We start from the raw sequence: 19,058 nt of genomic DNA, 5'->3' as shown, positions 1-19,058 counted from the left end.
AATTCATTTGTTAGTTCATGTATAAAATTATTACAGGGTATAATTACAAATAGAATAGATTAAAATATATTAAAAAACAAAGGAACAACCTCATAATAAGTTTCTTAAAATTCCAAACTTAAAAAGTATGCATTACATTACACTCTAAAGGTAAACAAACACAGTAAGGAAAAAAAGTTCCCATGTACAAAGAATGCAGCACCCAAAGCCTGAGATTACCTGTAGTTCCCCAAATGAGAGCTTTTTACGTTAGGCAGCCTTTGACTACCTTCTGATGTAAACATTTTCAAATATAACACAACAAAGGATTTGGAGCATTTTCTAAAGTACAACAATTGGATTCAAATCAGAGACAATTAATTATAGTTAGCACTGCAAAATTCTAATCCTTCACTCAAATTACTTAAATCAGAGTAAATATTTAAAAAATTGGGTGAGTAGAACATAATAGCTATGGAATAAAGAGAAGACAGAAAACTGTAAATGCTTTGTACTATTATCAATAATTAGAATACTGAATGTGCAGCATTACATCTCAGAAAATTTCCTAAAATATTAAAAAAAGTAATTTAAGGAGGGAAGATGGGGGACATCTGTAATGATGTCAACAATAAAAAAAAAGAACTCTATTTGGAGAAATAAATGAAAGAAGTCCCATTTAACTGCTTCCAATTTAGACTTAGCCCTTTCAAGTTACTATGTCAATGACAAATATGGGACCCTGCCATATTTCTATCTCCAAATCAAAAGTCAGGTTAAAAACAGCAAGTTTTATGTATTAAGACAAATGACTAAACAAAAATAAGAAATTAACAAATAGCATTACAAAAACAATCATCCAATCAAACTGAAAAACATGTGAAAATCTGACCAGAACAAATTAGTGCCATTTCACTTAAATAAATATTCAATAAGTAACTTGAAAACAAAGAAATATATTGATAAAAGGATTTAGAGCATAGGAATATTAAAGGAATAAACTGTATTTCATCTATTTTAAGGTGTTCTGTCTTCCCCACGTTCCAATATCTAAAACTAGCCATCAACCTGGTTTTTGGTTGAGTTATTGCAGAGAGGAGTTACTGTCCCCTGCTAGTCACCTAGGAGCACTATGAATGTGAGACAACTCAAATTCTCCCAAGGTTTTTTGTTTTGTTTTGTTTTTTTTTGGGGGGGACAATATTGGCAACATGAATCTGGACTGCAAACCTGAATCAGCACTGGCTGACCATTCAGTTCACAAGAAAGTTATATTTTACTCCCTCTACTCAGTGCCAAACTTGAGACATGGAAGTTTTTCTTTTCTGTCCATTTCTGTGTGCAAGTTTACTTCTCTTTTAATTTTACATAAAGGTTGTAGCTTTTCAGTGTTCCACCTCTATGACAGAGTCCTTTTCTCCCCATTCTGGGTGTTTTCTTTGTTCTCCCAGGGGCACATTAAATAATGGTGTACCTCAAAGCTGACAGTATCTTAGAATTAAATATGTAAATCAAATGGAACTGCTTCTCCCTAACATAATTGATAAAAAGTAACTACAATAATACTAAGCAAGTAAAGAAAATAAAAATGAAGTTGTAAATACCTGTCACTTGTATATACTCTCAAAGGTCTTCTATCATAATCACTTTCATATCTAAACCTCTCGTCCATTTCTTCACTTACTTCAGGATCTTGGTCTGGCCTATGATAGCGTCTGTCCAAGACACGATGCTCATGAAACCTGTCACATCTTCTATCTGGGACGTCCACCTTGCTGGCATACCTTTGATGTTTTTTATTGGAAATGTCCACTTCTTCATTCCTTTTTTTAATAATTCTTCTATTCCTTAATTCAATTTCATCATCAAGGTGTCGGTATCTGTCCTCCTCTAGTCGTCTTTGGTTTAAAAGTTCTTCATATGCCTCTGAAGGAGTTAAGACGTCTCTCCTGGGATCCTCTAAATTTTGGTAAGATGTTTGTATTTGTGAAGGTAAATCATATTTAACCTGACTAATAGGTTTTTTATTCCTTTGACTTTTGTGCTGGTCAATTAAAAGAAAGAAAGAAAGAAACAGATCTTAATGAGATGTTATTTCTTAAAAGGTAATTAAACCTTCAAATGATCCTTAGTCTCTCATCTCAACTAAGGCTTTATCACCCATAAGAGATACTTATTTATCATTGAAATTTATCATTTAATAACACTTAATATTTATTACAGGCAGTAATATGGATAAATAGCTATAAAAAGAGAAAATAAACTAAATGCCAATTCCTACCCTAGGAGATACTGGACATACTTTAGGAATTAAATATTGCTTCAAAATATTTCAAATAAAATTTTTTCTCAACACAAAGAAAGGAGATGATAAATTTTTTGACCCTAGTAATATTAACCATCCTTAAATTTGGAAAAAATATCACACAGCTAGAAACTGTCAATATAAAAAACACTTAAAATAGACAAAAATAACTTAAAACCAATCTCAAATGAAAATGAAGTTAAAAGGTATGGTAAGTTCTTCAACATAAGACAAAACCATTTACAAAACTAAATATTTAAATATCCTATTTAATACAATTCAGCTTATTTTTTAAATAACACATTAAAAACCAATCAATGTGTATAACATAAAAATATTTCAAGTAAGTACAAAATATTCATCTTGTAGTGTTACAGATTTACTTTAAAAGCAATACCTACCTCAGTACTCTTTTCTATCTGTCTGAGCTTTTCAGTAGATTCTTCCTTACCCCTGAGAAATTGATTGTATTCTTTGTTGCGTTCAAGTTTCAATCTTTCCTTGAAATAGACACCAAACGGCAATGTTAACTTCATTTCAGGAAAAAGTATCTTCATGTTAAATGAGACACATAAATCAGAGATCTTGCCCACAATCATGTTTTACTAATAATTTCAAGGACAGTAGTAGTTGCAAGGCACAGGAGAAGCAGGAAGTTACAGACCATCAATGCAATTCCCCTTTCTTGTCATGTTAAAACATGCATTACAACATACTTAGGCACAGTTTAACACAAGGCCTCTACTAAAAGGGAGCTGCTTCCGTTGTGAAACATCTCCATTCCACAGTCCAGTAGTTGTAAGCTCAGGTTACATTTTCCAAAGAGCCATGCTCCTTAGATCCATGGATTCTAGGTTTGTTTACCAACACCAATCCTAGACAATCCAGATGCACTATGTCAAAAGCATCATAAATAAATCTTTCCTACTACTAAACACATAATGTGTTTGCTAGGAAGTCTGTCATTAGCATGTTCTCAAGGAGATCTGACCAGGTAACTTTCCTTATTTCCTTCTCAGGGCAATCTCCTGCTCTCATCCTTCATCCCCCTCCCTAAAGACCTGCTGCCAACCATTCTTTCCCAGGCTAAAGAAGGATCCTGGTTGTATGTATGTATATATGTATGTATGTTTGTATGTATTTATCACCCATCCATCCTCACCCGAGGACATGCTGATTGATTTTAAAGAGAGGGAAAGGAAGGGAGAGAGAGAGAGGGAGAAAAACATCAATGGGGTAGAGAAACATCAATAGGTTGCCTTTCCTACAAATCCAGATTGAGGACCTAACTTGCAACCTACACATATGCCCTGACTGGGAATCAAACCTCAGACCCTTTGATTTAAGAGACAATGTTCCAACCAACTGAGCCACATTGGCCAAGGACAGATCTTTGTTGTATTTTAACATAAAAAGGTTAAATTATTATAGTCAGTAAAATATCATAATGCAAAACTGCTTTTGAAGCCTCTAAAGAATATGTACATGTATTTGTGAAGTGACAAAAACAGACTTCCCAATCTCCCCACACCCTTACCCTACATAAAAGCTCAGTATACTCTCCACTCATCTCACTGTGCTACAGAGCATAAACTTCACAGCTCAGGAACTAGTGCTGGATATTCAATTGATCAACATATTAAAGAAATATATCACATTACATGGTTACAAATGTAATGTTCAAAAAAATTAGTGCAATTAGAGACTCTACAGGCTTTTGGAAAACATACATTTCAAGTATAGAAACTGATATAATCTGTTTGAATTTAAATCAGGAATATGGTTAAATCAGGAATAATTTTGATACCTCATAAAACTGCCACCCAGAATAACTACTCCTATCCACCTACCTTGGCAGATAACCTGTCACCAATAGGAAGAGAAACTCCCAGAGTAGATGGATCTGTTTCACTCGTGGATAGAAAATTTTTCTGTATATATACACATTAAAAAAATATATTACCTAATTGCCTTTATAAATGTTTCATAAACTGTCTTTAATTTCGATATTCTAAGCTATTACATTTTGCAGAGCAAAGGAATGAAATGGAGATGAAGACAGAAACCACAAATATATAGAGATCATATTAGAAAAAAAGAGAATTTTCCTCCAATCAACAACTCTCTGAAGAGGAGAATCAGGTCTTCGTTTTCATTTGTAACACATATATGACTATTGATTCAAGATGATTTTATAAAGCATAAAACAAAAAAGAAACTTTCTTAATTCATATTTCTCTTCTAAGCACATTATCCTTCATTCTCAATGCCCTACTATTCTCTTGTTATGGAAAATTTAAACTTCCTCACGAATATCCTATGCATGCTGCATTAATGTTTCTTTCTATTTTTCCTGCAATTATGAGCGAATAGCTACTAAAACGCCAGAAGATATAAACTATGAAGACTGTTTCTTCATATGCCCCCTCATTTCTGTTCAGTGAACATTTAGGTAATGCAGTGTAGTAGAGAGAGCATTAGACAAGAAGTCAAAAGAGCTAGGCTCTAGGAGTAGCCCCAACCCTTCTTAGTCATGCCACACTGAGCAAGTCACTTAACCTCCCTGACCCAGACTTTCTTCTTCTATAAAATGGGGTGGTATCTGCTCTGCCTACTGAAGCTGGTATAAGGATCCAGGAAGACAAAAAATATAATATCTCTTTGAATAACTATAAAGCAAACACAAGGAATTAGTGAAAAATTTACACAATCCCCAGTAGTATATAATCTGCTGCTTAGTAGTATATAATCTAGAATAAATTATTTAATTTCTCTGCCTCAGTTTCTTTGCCTGTAAAACAGGGGTGTTATTTATATGAGTAGGTTATAAGGATTAAAAAATCAATAGTTATTAACCTGTCCAGCTCCATGCCCCTCATTTATTCATTAAACAAGCAATTATTGACCATCTAATAGTTTTCAGTTTTTTAAGGTGGTTGGGAGACAAAGAATATATGTTCCCTATACTCAAGAGATTTACAGTTCAGTCAGGAAAACAAACATGTAAACAAACTACCAAACACTGTACTAACAGCTTCAACAAAGTTATTTTCAAAGCATTACAGGAACAGATTAATAAAACTAAATTAATGATGTTTCATTAAATCTAAATTTATGAATAACTTAATTTATGCTACAAAAGCTAATCTGAAAGTTGGTAGAACTCTAAATTTACTTGTCAAGGGAAATAATATGACAGTTACCATATATACCAAATAATATGGCAGTCCCTATATACCAAAATACACTATAACCTTAATCATTTTGTAGAGTTATACACAAAACACATTCGAGTTCTAACCCTAGGAAGAGAGAGAGAGCACATATCACTCCTTCACTGAGCAATTCCCCACTCTCAATCCAGGTCCAGCATGATGTTTGAAATTTTTCATAAAATGAATAACACAAACAGTAAGGGCAACACAGTGAGTGTTGCAAAAGCTGAATTTTAGTTACTCATTCATCCAATAAATATCGAGTGTCTACAATGACCCAAACTGTTTGATACACTTGAGATTCATCGGTAAAGAGAACAGATAAAATTCCTGCCTTACTGAAGCTTACATGCAAGCAGGGGAAACTGACAAAAAGTAATGAACATAAAGGTACATTAGAAGGTGATAAGTGCTATAACATAATAAGAAAATTAAAAGAACTGACTACAGGTAGTCCCAGTTTCTAGGTAAGAGGAGGGGGAAAAACAGAAATCTGGCATTCCCCTGTAGATGTGTTCAACCTAAGACATCCATTAGATTTCTGAGTGAAGATGTCACATAGGCAGCCATATAGAAAAATCTGAAGTTCAGAGGAGAAACTTGGGCTGAAATTATAAATTTACTGATTCAATTTAACAACATTCTTCTGAGAATACGTCCTTTCTGTATTGTTAGATGCTCAAGTGCCTTTTATTCTAAAAAGATGAAAGGAGATGGTAGAGAGGGTAGTTATATATTTTCATGGTTCTCATTGACAAAATTTAAAGGTTTGATTTCTTGGTAATATCCATGCAATCTACAAGCCTAGATTGTACAAGAAACACAGAAAGAACAAGCCTTGGAAAGCGCACGTAACCCCAGTGTCAATGAAACCACTGAAGCCATCTCCCAACATCCTACACAACTTTCTCTTTCCTTTGCTTTCCTTTTACTCCCACTTTCTCAGATATCAACCAAAATTGTCTCTTTCATATTAGGGGACTATTGTTCCTCTACCACAACTGCGTTCTTGATAACCAACACCAAAAACTCCTGGATATCACTTTGAATTTAAACATCTATACTCCTTGATCTCTTTTCTTTTCACAAAGGCAATTTCTTCTTATGCCTCCCACCACTGTTCTTTTTTAAAATCACACACCTATGAAGAAATGTAAAATCTACAAGTGAAAATGGCAGCTGTCAGAGGAAAATCCAACCCAATTAAGAGGGGAGCAGGTAGGATAACAAGGTACAAGGCCAGGGAGGTGGGCTGGAACATGAAAGCCCTTAAGTGCCATCCTACAGCATTCGAATTTTTATCCTGGAGACAGTGAAAAGACACTGAGGTATTTAAATCAGTACAGGGCAGGATGATTCTGGAAAGCAGAATAGAGAATGGACTAAGAATTAATGGGAGAGATCAGGTGAAAATCTGTAGTATTGATTTAGGACAAGAAAAGAGTCTCTAACTTGCAGAACTGTGTAAAGCAGCTACCAAGATCCTCACAGGCTGCTTCAGGAGGTAAATGTTTCACCACTGCCTTTCACACACCAAGTAAAAACATCTAACTGACTTCTACTGGATCCTATCCTCTCTATCATTACATCATTACTTCCTACTACTCCCAGAAAGAATCCAACTCAGTCAGGCTGGTAAACCTAATATGCTTCATTCATACAGAACGAAGGTCTACGTCACAAATTCGCCGTTATTCTATATTTGCTATCTGAAAAGCTTCCTTCCTCTCCTCAATCAATTCGCCCTCTAACATCCAACTCTACCTATCCCATAATGTCTTACAATGTCTTACAAAATAACACCGTGAGGCCTTTCCTAATCATTCTATCCTTCTTGTTCAAGCTGTCACTTCTGAACTGCATGAATGTTATCTCTACAGCTAGATTCTAAGTCCCTCAAAGGTAGGATGCATACCTAATTTTTCATGGTGTTTAAAAAGTGTTGGTTAAATGATGAATGAATGTGTGAGATTCTTTTTAAAAGGTTTTATAAAATCACAATTGTAAAATTATAAAATTGTTTGTCTTTGTTTTACAATATAAATTTACAAATGCAATCCACATGTTTGGATGCAAAAATATCAAGTGATCCAAATCCTGACAACATGTAGTTCAAAAACATCTTAGAATATCTTGAATATTCTATTATTTTATTCATCTTAATGTGATTATAGCATAATTTGAAGAACAAAGCTGGCATGATGAAAACAAATAGACTCACAATAGATGTGGAATATTTCTAAAGGACAGCGTAAGAAAGCAACAAAAACAAATGCAAGCATCAAAAAGAATGCTTAACTGAATTAAAGAAAAATTAGAATGTCACCTCACTAAATGCAAAAATACAAAATGGTACCATTCAAAACTCTGAAAATCACGATAAAGCTATTTTTCTCATAGGAGAACAGCAATATCGAAGGTGCCAATGACTGCAAGCTACTAGATTTAAAAAAAAAATCTAAAGGAGAACATTTTGCAAGCAAGCCTACCTTTCTCTTTGCTTCTGTAATACCCTAAAGGGAAACAAACCATTGATAAAATATATTCAAAGTCCTTTCTCATCATGTACAAATCAGAATAAAAGAGAACTTAGAAATTTGGAACAAGTGTTATAAAGTAGTTAAAAAAATAAAGAATATCTGGGATGACTACAAACATCATGCTTGTTTAAAATAATTTTATAATCAAAATGTAAATTGCATTTTAAAACTTAAAATAAATCTTTAATTTAGCTATTACATAATTTAACAAAATACACTTAAGAGTTCTGCTTAAGTATGCAGATTAAATCATAAAGCAAAGAGTTTGTGATTAAATATGTTAAAGTTTTATAAACTTAACTCATAGAAAAATAATAAGCAACTAGAACTCCATGTGTTATTTTAATACATGGTTGGGGGAATAGAGGAGTAGGAAATCTTAACTGGGCTATCTTAAACCATAATTTTATGGAAAACATAAACAATCAGAATTTGTGATTTCATTTAAAATTAGAAACCACTGCCCTACTCCAAAAATCAAGAGACTGCTATTCCATGGCACCAGTTTTCAGCACCATTTTTTTCTCCGTCAATATCATATATGTTACTCAACTTTCTCTACAATATCCTGTTGCTGATGCTAATGAAAACCTAAAAATTAATACATATAACTAAATCTTAGGAAAACAAATTTAGGACATGACTTCTGAAGCATAAGACTCAACTAATTTACAGAACCCTACCTGAGTAAGATAGCGTCTGTAATCTTGCCGCAATTCTTCTTTTAGTTTATGTTTCTTCCGTTCATAGTCTTCCCCAAGTGGTAAACTCAATCCATAATCAAGTCCTAGAAAGAAAACAACTTCTTAAAGTAATGTAGCTCATTTTCAAACCAATCTCAATTTCAATACAATCTCCTGTAACAAAGCACAGTAGGAAGGAATATAGTCATGTTCATTCTGAAAACTAAGATCAGGATAAAAAAAAAAACTTTTTTATTTAAAATGTTTCAACGGTTAATATACCCATATATTGGAAAATATCACTTCCACCCATGAACCCGAGCTACCCAGCTCTCCTGCCCAGAACAACCAACATTCCTGTTTCTTTTCACTCCTTCCAGAGACTTTTTATGCATCTATAAATAAATACTTTTCACTATCGTGTGCCTGCATGTTCTTTTATGTTTCATATTACTCCTTCCCCCTTTAGATAGCGGTTCTGCACTGCTTAGTATCTTGGTTTATCAAGGAGAGCAAACTTAAAGAAAAGCTTTATTTCGGTTAATTCCACTGATAATTCTACAAAAATACCTACAGCAATTTTAATGTCTGTTTTCAGTCCAAAAATTAATACCATGATTTTTAACCAATAAGAACATCCTTGCTGTAACATGTTTGAGACAAATTAGGACCAAAATAGCTCAGACTGAAATTTCCAAAAACTTTCAAAGTTAAACCACCAATTCTGATTTCACATAAATGGACATTAATTATTACTGTGCAAAAATTTTATATTACATAATATAGAATTTACCACTTTAATTACTTTGAACATAAAATTCAGTGTCATTAAGTTCATTCAAAACATTGTGCAACCACCACCATTTCATTTTTTATTTTTTTATATTTTATGCTATTAGAATTGTCCCAATTTTTCCCCCTTTTTGCTCCCCCAGGCACCCACAACTCCTTCCACAACCCCCACTCCTTTGTTCATGTCCATAGGTCATGCATGTAAGTTCTTTGACTATTCCATTTCCTATACTTGCTCTTAACATCCCCCTGCCTATTCTGTAACTACCAATTTGTACTTCTTAATCCCTGATCCTCTTCCCCCACCCCCCAGACCTGTCCCCACTGACCACCATCCCAATGTTCTCCATATCTGATTCCATTTTTGTTCTGCTTGTTTGCTTAGTTTGTTTTTTGCATTCAATTGTTGATAGTTATGTATTTATTGACATTTTAATGTTCATAGTTTTGATCTTTTTCTTAAATAAGTCCCTTTAACATCTCATATAATAATGGGTTGGTGATAATGAATTCCTTTAGATTTTTCTTGCCTGAGAAGCACTTTATTTGCCCTTCGATTCTAACTGGTAGCCTTGCTGGGTAAAGCAATCTAGGTCATAGATTCTTGCTTTACATTACTTTGAATACTTTTTGCCAGTCCCTTCTAGCCTGCAAACCTTCTTTTGAGAAATCAGCTGACAGTCTAAAGGAACTCCTTTGTAGGTAACTGTCTGCTTTTCTCTTGCTTTTAGATTTTCCCTTTATCTTTAACCTTTAGCATTTTAATTATGATATATCTTGGTGTGGGCCTGTTTGCAACCATCTTGTTTGGGACTCTGCTTCCTGGACTTGCATGTCTATTTCCTTCACCAAATTAGGGCAGTTTTCTTCCATTATTTTTTCAAATAGGTTTCCAGTTTCTTGTTCTTTCTCTTCTCCTTCTGGAACCCTTATGATGCATATGTTGAAACACTTGAATTTGGATTTTTTCTTCTTGCTGTTCTGATTGGATGTTTTTTGGTTCCTTATGTTCCAAATCATGGATTTGATTCTCAGCTTCATCCACTCTACTGTTGATTCCCTCTAAATTGTTCTTTATTTCAGTTAGTGTTCATTATTCCAAATAATCCTTCATTTCTGATTGGATCGTTTTTACACTGTTGAAGTACTCACTGTGTTCCTTGAACATCCTTATAACCAGTGTTTTCAATTCTGCACCTGATAGATTGCTTTTTTTTTTCCATTTTGTTTAGTTCTTTTTCTGGAGTATTGTTCTGTTCTTTCTTTTGGGCCATGTTTGTCTCTTCATTTTGGTAGCCTCCCTTTATTTGTTTCTATGTATTAGGTAGACTTGGTTTGACTCTGTGTCTTGGTGGTGTGGCCTAATGTAGTAGGTGTCCTGTAGGGCAGTGGCACAGCATCCCTCATCCCCCTTCCCCCAAGCTGGGTACGGGAGGTACACCCTATGTGTTGACTGAGTACTCCCACCCCTTGTAACTGAGTCTTAAATGCTGTCAGCAGGTCAACAGGAGGGATTTACCCAAGCCAGACAGCTGGTAGGACTGGCTGTGACCAGAAGCCACCAATCTCCTCCCTCTGTGGCTGATGGAAACGGTTGGGTTTTGGTGATCTGACATGGTGTGTAATAGTCCACTGGGTGCACAGGCTCTGCGGTTTTCCAGGTGGTACAAGCCAGTGTCAGCCACTACCTGCATTCTGTCTGGTGCCTCTTCGTGTAAGCTATAAAGCAATTTGCAGATAGCTGCTGCTGGTGCCGGGCCTGGGGCCACTCAGAGAGAGGTACAGATGCTTGACTCAGCTGATACTTGTTTGAGATTTAGGAAAGTCTGAAGCCATAAGAATGGCTGAGCTAGACACATTCTTAAAAGCCACTGTTACCAGCTTGGGTAGGCTGGTACTTGGGATGGGGCGGAGCCTTAGTTAATCATCAGGACAGGGCTAACTGTGTGAGTCAGAATGATAAGAATCTCAGATATAGTACCACCACACTGGGCTCTGTAGTGAGGAAGGCTCAGAAAAGGAATAGTGGCTGCTGTCTACAGTTCTGTCCTGGAGAAAGCTGTGCCCCAGCTCTCGCCCTGGTGCCAAACACTTCGGTCCTCCCCATATGCCACTAGTGCCCCAAAGGTATTTCGCCAGTGCTGGAATCCAGTGGGAATGTCTGAGTAAGTCTATGTGCAGGGCTCTCCAAAAATAGACACCTGAGAATTCCGCAGTTTCTTCCACCAACCCAACTGCTCCACAGATTTTACAGCCAGAAGTTATGGGGACTTATCTTCCTGACAATGGAACACTAGGCTGGGTGGTCTGGTATGGGGCTGGGTTCCCTTGCTCCCAAGATATCCCCTCAATTTATATCCACCACACATGGGTATGGGATCAGCCTGTTCTGTGTCTTTGCATCTCTGCCCCTCCTACCTGTCTGGACGAATGTGGTTTCGTTAATTCCTTAGTTGTCAGAGTTCCATACAGCTCAATTTTCTGATAGTTCTGAGTGATATCTGTTTTGGAATTCAGCTGTAATTTTGCTATGGTTGTTCTAGGAGGCAGGCCGCATTTACCTACACCTCTATCTTGACTGAAAGTCACCTCACCACTATCTATTTCATCATCCCGAACAAAAACTCTGTAAAAGGATAATTTTTCAAGATAAACTTCAATTTTCAGCAGTGTTTCCTTACATAGAGTTCAAAAGTAAAATTACATTTTGGGACGATGACATGAGTGATAGCTGCACAACTTATAAATACACTGAAAACCACTAAATTGCACAATTTAAATGGGTAAACTTTATGCTATGCCATAGACACCTCAATAAAGCTGTTATAATCATATTACATACTTTTCAAATATTTTAAATGATAAAATACTATGCCAGGAAGCACAGATATCAGAGAAGTATTTGATTTCTGAAGCCCCCTACCTTTTTTGTCCTAATATGTAATACTAGAGTATAAAAAATTACCTTTTCTAAACAAAATAAAAATTTTCCTTGGAGAGTCAGCTACAACCAATATAGATAAAGTAATTGACTGCAATATGAACTGATAAGGGTATCACCACTTTTTTTTTTTTTTGCCTAGTCTTTACAGTGCAGCTAAATGATGGGCACTTAGCATGAATGTGTCAAATCGCTGCTTTATTACATCACGGAAATATTTTAGGGACAAAAAGGCCAATGTCTATTGATTTTTCTGCAATGCTAAATTCCAAGTTCTACTATAAACACTCTGGAATTCTTTTTATAGACATTTCTGGCCTCCTTAAATCCTGTTGAATAAGGGGATTCCTTATGTTGAACAGAGGATTCCTGAGGATACCTCTCCCTCAGGTTCCCAGCTCTCTTTCAAAAAGAAATCTAAAGCATTCCATATGCCTGGAATGTCAACTCATTTTAGAAAGGCATTTTATCCTCACAAAGGAATCTAAACTTTATTTTTAAAGATTCAGAACTTAAGCTTAAAGAGAGAACATTTTAATTTTTACTTTTAGAATGGAGTACCACAAAGAAACTATAAAATCCACTAAAGCCTAGTCCATGCTTTATTCAATCTTATAATGCCTGGCACACAACTTGTACCCAGAAATGTTCACTGAATAAAGGTGTGAATGAATATATGAATGAATGTCTAAGTATGAGGAAAGAACGAGAGAAAGGAAGAACACACTATTCTAAGTACCTCATTTTTGCTTTTAGTCTGATAATGTAGAGGCAGGAAGCATAACTAGTAACCAGTTCCCTAGCTCTAGTTACGTAGTCACAAAGGATGCTCTGTTGTGTCAAAAAGAAGGGAAAAAAACCATGCAGCAATGATGATGCCTCCCAACACACTCAGCTTTCCTCTCAGGGAACAAGTAATTTACAGTTTTCAAATACTGTCATACCAAACCATAATCAAAGAATTAGCATGGCTGCAGTATTAACTTCTTTAAAATTCCAATACAGTCATCAATCATTAAAATTGTCTTTCACCAAATAGCACTTTGTATCCATTAAGCATATTTCTTTGATTTATAAATAAAAGTCCACCATTTCTATTCAATAATTAACATACTTTCTCTTGCTCACTCACTCTCTCTCATGCACACACACAAACTCTATTCAGATTCTTCAATAAATTTTTAATTAGTTATACTTACTGCTATAATTTCTACAAATCATAATAAAGGCAATAACATTTTAAAAGTTACAAGGTTCTCAGTATGTTATATTGCACATGTAGTCCATCTGTCACATATAAGATTTGAGAAAGGAAAGAGTTACCAAGACTCCATGAATATCTTTTTTTTTCTGACAAGACAAAGCTCTTTCACAACAGTCTACTAGGAATATCTTAAAAATCAATTTAGCACACGTAATGACATACCTAAGGAACCCCTGGTCTGTTGACTGTTTGGTGGAATGTTTTCCTTAGCCATGGAGATTAATATTTTACTGTTTTCAGAAAGTTTCTCTGATGACTTTCCCTGCAAGAGATGTAATATTTACAAAAGCAGAAGGAAAAAAACCCCTACAAAATAGAAAATTCATCTCAGTACTTTTATTAAACAACTTGACAAAACTACATGGTATATTCTAGAAGAAATTTACATCTGTGGAATTAACCAAAGCATTTAATACTATAATAAATGTTCTAATATTTAGCTCATTCACTTATCAACAGGCACTTAAGTTCTTGCCAGGCACTGTCCCAGGCACTGGAAATACATGAGTGAAAAAAATTATAATAATCTGTGCCATCATGGAGCTTACAAACTACTGTGGAGACAAACAAAAACCATAATACATACTCACTCTATGAAATATGTAGAATGGTAGGGAGGGACTATGGAAAAAAACAGAGCAGGGTATAGAGGCCCAAAAATGATGGGGGATATACTACAAAGCCTCACTGAGCAGGTGACACCTTAACTAAGACTTACAGGTTATTATCTGTGTATTATTTAATATTAGAAATTATAATAAAGCTGTACTTAAACACTGTAAGCCAGTCCTACGTACTGGAGAGTGGTTAAGAGCATGGGCTGTGAAGCTGGACACATCACTGAATCCACCACGGTGTGTACCTGGACAAATTACTTAACCCCCTTCAGCCTCACTTTCCTGATCTGCCAAAAATAAAGAAAAATTCCATCTACTTCACAGGGATATTATCATTAAATGAGAATACATGTAAAGTCTTTTGCACAATTCTTTGTACGTGGAAGGTATTTGGGCAGAAAGACAACCTAGAATGGTAGTTAAGAGAACAAGCACAGGATTCATGTTGCCAGGGATCAAAGCCCCATTCTGCTATTGCTTTAGTCACATTACTTAACTTCTTCATGCCACAGTTTACTCATTTGTAAAATGATAATAATAACAGTACTTATCTCATAGACTCATGTGAAATATCCAAGTAACCCCGTAAGCCTTGGCCTCATCCATATTTTGCACACAATAAATGTTAACTATGTAAGTTCCTATATAATTAGGGTGTCCATAGTATTTATCATCTCAACCAAGATGCCTTTGTCCAGGAAAAATGCTAAACCAGATGAGACACTGGGACAACAGGTAAACCACGACTGTCTTGGACAAACCAGTACATGTGGTTACCCTCCTTACAATGGACCATGTGGCATAGATTAATCTACATCCACTATCTTATTACATGTACTGAGCCCATGAGAAAAGGTGCCACATCTGTCGAGATTAGTGCTGTGCTGCCCGAGCCTAGCACAGTACCTAGCAGAGTCTTAATAACTATTTGCCAAAATTTGTTGAATCACTTTCAACAAAAATAGGAAAGTTTAAGAAAGCTTTTTTTGCCCTGGCTGGCATAGCTCAGTGGATTGAGCACCGGCTATGAACCAAAGTGTCGCAGGTTCGATTCCCAGTCAGGGTACATGCCTGGGTTGCAGGCCATGACTCCCAGCAACCGCACATTGATGCTTCTCTCTCTCTCTTTCTCCCTCCCTTCCCTCTCTAAAAATAAATAAATAAAATCTTAAAAAAAAAAAAGAAAGCTTTTTCTGAACTGCTTTCAGAAACATTTTAACAAATTTATATTCAGAAAAGCATACAATAAAACAAATACTATCAACATACTATCCTAATAAATTCACTTTTGTAGGCTTCAAAAAATGTTAAAACAATGACTCATTAAAATACTGCTTTTCCACATAGAATGAAAAGTTGCTTTTATATCTACTCTGCTTCTATTCTGAAAGTACCCTGTACTAGCAGTAGTCTCTTAATCATTTTATGAAGCACATACAGAATTAACTAAAACTCTAATAAGGGGGAGGAGAAACTGTGAGATATAAAACACCACAAACAAAACACTGCATTTAAATCACTGAAACCTTGTCCAGAATCAGCACAGTCACACTACAGTGTGAAAGTGAAGAGTCAACTCAGAGAAGAGGATGCTTGCATTTACACAGGGTTAACCTTCAAAACCAATTTTTAATGAAACAGGTTGGAAGAAAATGCTTAACCTTACCTTCATTTCCATGTAAGGTGGATCGCTTTCCAATTCTGCTTTGTCTTTCGCCAGTTTGGCTTTGCACTCTTCAATAAATTTATCCAAATTATCAGCCATTTTTCAGATACTTAAAAACAACAACAAAAAAAAACCACTGCAATGAGCATAGCTACAACTATTGGAGTATTTGGGAGCTAATTATTAACATACAGGCTTAGCCTACATTTGGTATTCAATCTCACTTATCAAATTGAGAACTTCAAGCAAGCCTGACCAAAATATTCCTGCCTTCTCTCACAACTCCCCCAAAACACCTACAATATACTTTAAAATATCTGAATATAAATAAAAAAAAAACAGCCACCACTACCACCCCCACCACATATACATTCCCCCCCCCCCAAAAAAACCCTCTGAACCTTAAGTCAAAACACTTTAAAAAGTTTTTTTTAACTATTTGGAGGTAATTTTGAACTTGCATAAAAGTTGCTACAATAAGAATGGCACAAAGAACAACTGTATACTTTTTATCTATTGTTAAGAGTTTGCATTACTTCTTTCTTGTGGCGTTCACACAAGTTCTCTCTTTGCACACTTAATTTTTTTCTAAAATTAGTCAGAGGGTAAACTATATATATAATGGCCCTTTATCCCTAAATGTTTCAAAATATGTTAAGAATTAGGTTATTCTCACCCTGGCCAGGTGGTTCAATTGGTTGGGGCATCATCCCATGCACCAGAATGTTGTGGGTTCAATCCCCAGTCAGGGCACATACCTAGGTTGCAAATTCAATCCCAGTCTGGGTGCATATAGGAAGCAACCAATCAATTTTTCTCTCTCTCTCATTCTACTCCCCCCACCCCTTTCTTCTCTCTCTAAAATCAATATGCATATTCTCAGGTAAGGATAAAAAATTATTTTAAGAATTAGGTTATTCTCTTATATAATCTCAATGCAATTATCAACTTCAGTAACACTAATTTTTTTTAATCTACTGCTCATGTTCCAATGTTGTCATCTAACCTAATAGTGTCCTTTACAACATATTTTTCTCTCTCCAGCTCAGGATCCATTCAAAGTTAGGTATTGCATTTCATTCTTATGTCTCTTTAGCCTTCTTTAATTTGAAACATTTCCATACTTTCCTTTGTCTTTTATAACATTGATATTTTTTAATACAGCCTACCCAACAATCCTCCTTTGAGGTTTGCCTGATGTTTCTTCATGGTTAACTTCAAGTTATGCATCCTCAGGAAAAATACTTCTTAGATGGTGATGTGTTCTCAAAGTGTCAATAAAATTAGTGATACACGATGTCCATGTGTCCTTTATTAGTGGTTATTTTTGATCACCTGGTCTAGATGTTTGATTTCTGTACTACCTTTTTCTTGTAACTATGAGCAATCTAAGGGAGATACTTCCAGACCATGAAAATATCCTGCTCCTAATCAAAATGTCTAAGATTTAACATCAATTGATGGTTCTTGATTAAATCTCTAATTCTAAATGGCTGCAAAATGCTGATTTTCCAATTCCACCACTCCTTGCACTTATTTACCCACTGGCCTTTTATTTTATTCTAACAGCCCTTCCTTCATCTGCATTTATTTATTGGCTTATTATCAGTATAGACCCATAAATTCATTTTTTTTTCATTAAGCCCTGGAATTGTTTTTAAATTCATAAGTGGTTGTTTTATTGAAGAAACTTATATACCATAAAATTCACCCATTAGAGTGAACAACTCTGTAAGTTGCTAGTAAATTCATCGTGTTATGCACATCACCACAAACACTCTTTGTAATGCTTCCATCAGCCCCAAAATTTTCTCATGCCTTTTTGCAGTTGATCCTCACTCTCAACCCCAACTCAGGCAACTGTCAATCTGTTTTCTGTTTCTATAGTTTTGTCAAATCTAGAAATTTCATATAAATCATACAATATGTAATCTTTTGTGTTTGGTGTTTTTCACTTAACCGTAATATTCTTTTTTAAATTTTTATTTCTTGATTTTAGAAAGAGGGAGATGAGAGAGGGAGACAGAGAGAGAAAGAGAGAAACATCAATTAGTTGTTCATTGGTTGATTCTTGCATGTGCCCTGACCAGGGATCAAACCCACAACCTTGGCATATCAGGATGACATTCCAACCAACTGAGTTACTCAGCCAGGGCCTACCATAATGTTTTTGAGATTCATCCTTGCAGGTGCATCTGTTAATAAATAGTTATTTTTTTATTATTAGGTACTTTCCATTGTACGAAAATACCACATTTTGTTCATTCACCCACTCCTGGACATTTGGGTTATTTCCATTTTTTGGCTATTAAGAATAATTCTGCTACGAACATTCATGTACAGGTATTTGTGTGGACATATGTTAGTTCTCTTTAATACAAACCTAGGAGAGAAACAACTGAGTCCTCTGTAACTCTGACTTTCACATTTTTAGGAACTGTAAACGGTTCCTGAAAGTGTAAAGTGGCTGTATCATTTACATTCCAACCAGCACTGTTGCAAAAATTAACTCAAAACAGACTTACATATATAAGAGAAAAACTATAAAACTTCTAAACTAAAACATAGAAAAAATATTTGTGACCTTGGGCTAGGCAAAAATTTCTTACATATTTCACAAAAAGCACAACTGATTAAAAATTGATAATAAAAAATCTCTCTTGAATGAGAGTTGCAATTTCTACACCTCTTCACCAATGCTTGGGTATTTTCAGTCTTTTTTATATTAGTCATTATATTAGGTGTGCAAGACCACAATATCTCATTGGGGTTTTAACTTACATTTTTCTAACAACTATGACGTTGAGCAACTTTTCATGTGCTTATTTGCCATCTGTACATCCATATATAACCACCGGCAAAATGTCTTCAAATATTCTACCTATTTAAAAAATTAAATTGTTTTTTACTATTGAGCTTTAAGATTTTTTTATGTATACTTAAGTCCTTTATCAAGTATGCTTTATAGGTATTTTCTCCTGGTCTATGGTTTATTTTTAAGTTTTCTTAATCATGTCTTCTTCTTCAAGGCTTTATTGTTTAGAGCAGTTTTATAT

At 35.1% G+C, this 19,058-nt stretch overlaps 1 protein-coding gene across 9 annotated transcripts in view; it reads right to left on the bottom strand.

Annotated features, from left to right (window-relative positions):
• The window catches only part of CSPP1 (centrosome and spindle pole associated protein 1), a 99,127-nt gene that overhangs the window by 71,469 nt on the left and 8,600 nt on the right, over window positions 1–19,058 (bottom strand). For 5 of the 9 annotated variants that reach the window (XR_006788168.1, XM_045861132.1, XM_045861130.1 and 2 more), the window contains 7 exons: window positions 16,003–16,111; window positions 13,882–13,981; window positions 8,723–8,826; window positions 7,989–8,012; window positions 4,135–4,215; window positions 2,686–2,784; window positions 1,584–2,023 (listed from right to left, as the gene is read on the bottom strand). Coding sequence is in view for 8 of the 9 variants with exons in the window: in XM_045861132.1 (XP_045717088.1) it covers window positions 1,584–2,023; window positions 2,686–2,784; window positions 4,135–4,215; window positions 7,989–8,012; window positions 8,723–8,826; window positions 13,882–13,981; window positions 16,003–16,101 (947 nt within the window). In the remaining variant the exon portion in view is untranslated. Of the gene's footprint in view, window positions 1–1,583; window positions 2,024–2,685; window positions 2,785–4,134; window positions 4,216–7,988; window positions 8,013–8,722; window positions 8,827–13,881; window positions 13,982–16,002; window positions 16,112–18,783; window positions 18,884–19,058 lie in introns of all 9 variants that reach the window. The other 4 variants (XM_045861135.1, XM_045861138.1, XM_045861131.1 and 1 more) reach the window with 3 other exon arrangements.

The sequence above is a fragment of the Phyllostomus hastatus genome, unplaced genomic scaffold (assembly GCF_019186645.2).
Source record: "Phyllostomus hastatus isolate PE091 unplaced genomic scaffold, TTU_PhHast_1.1 phas_scaffold_21, whole genome shotgun sequence".
NCBI classification, from domain to species: domain Eukaryota; kingdom Metazoa; phylum Chordata; class Mammalia; order Chiroptera; family Phyllostomidae; genus Phyllostomus; species Phyllostomus hastatus.
The sequence above is the reverse complement of the archived record's forward strand: the minus strand, read 5'-3'. Positions and strand labels throughout refer to the sequence as shown.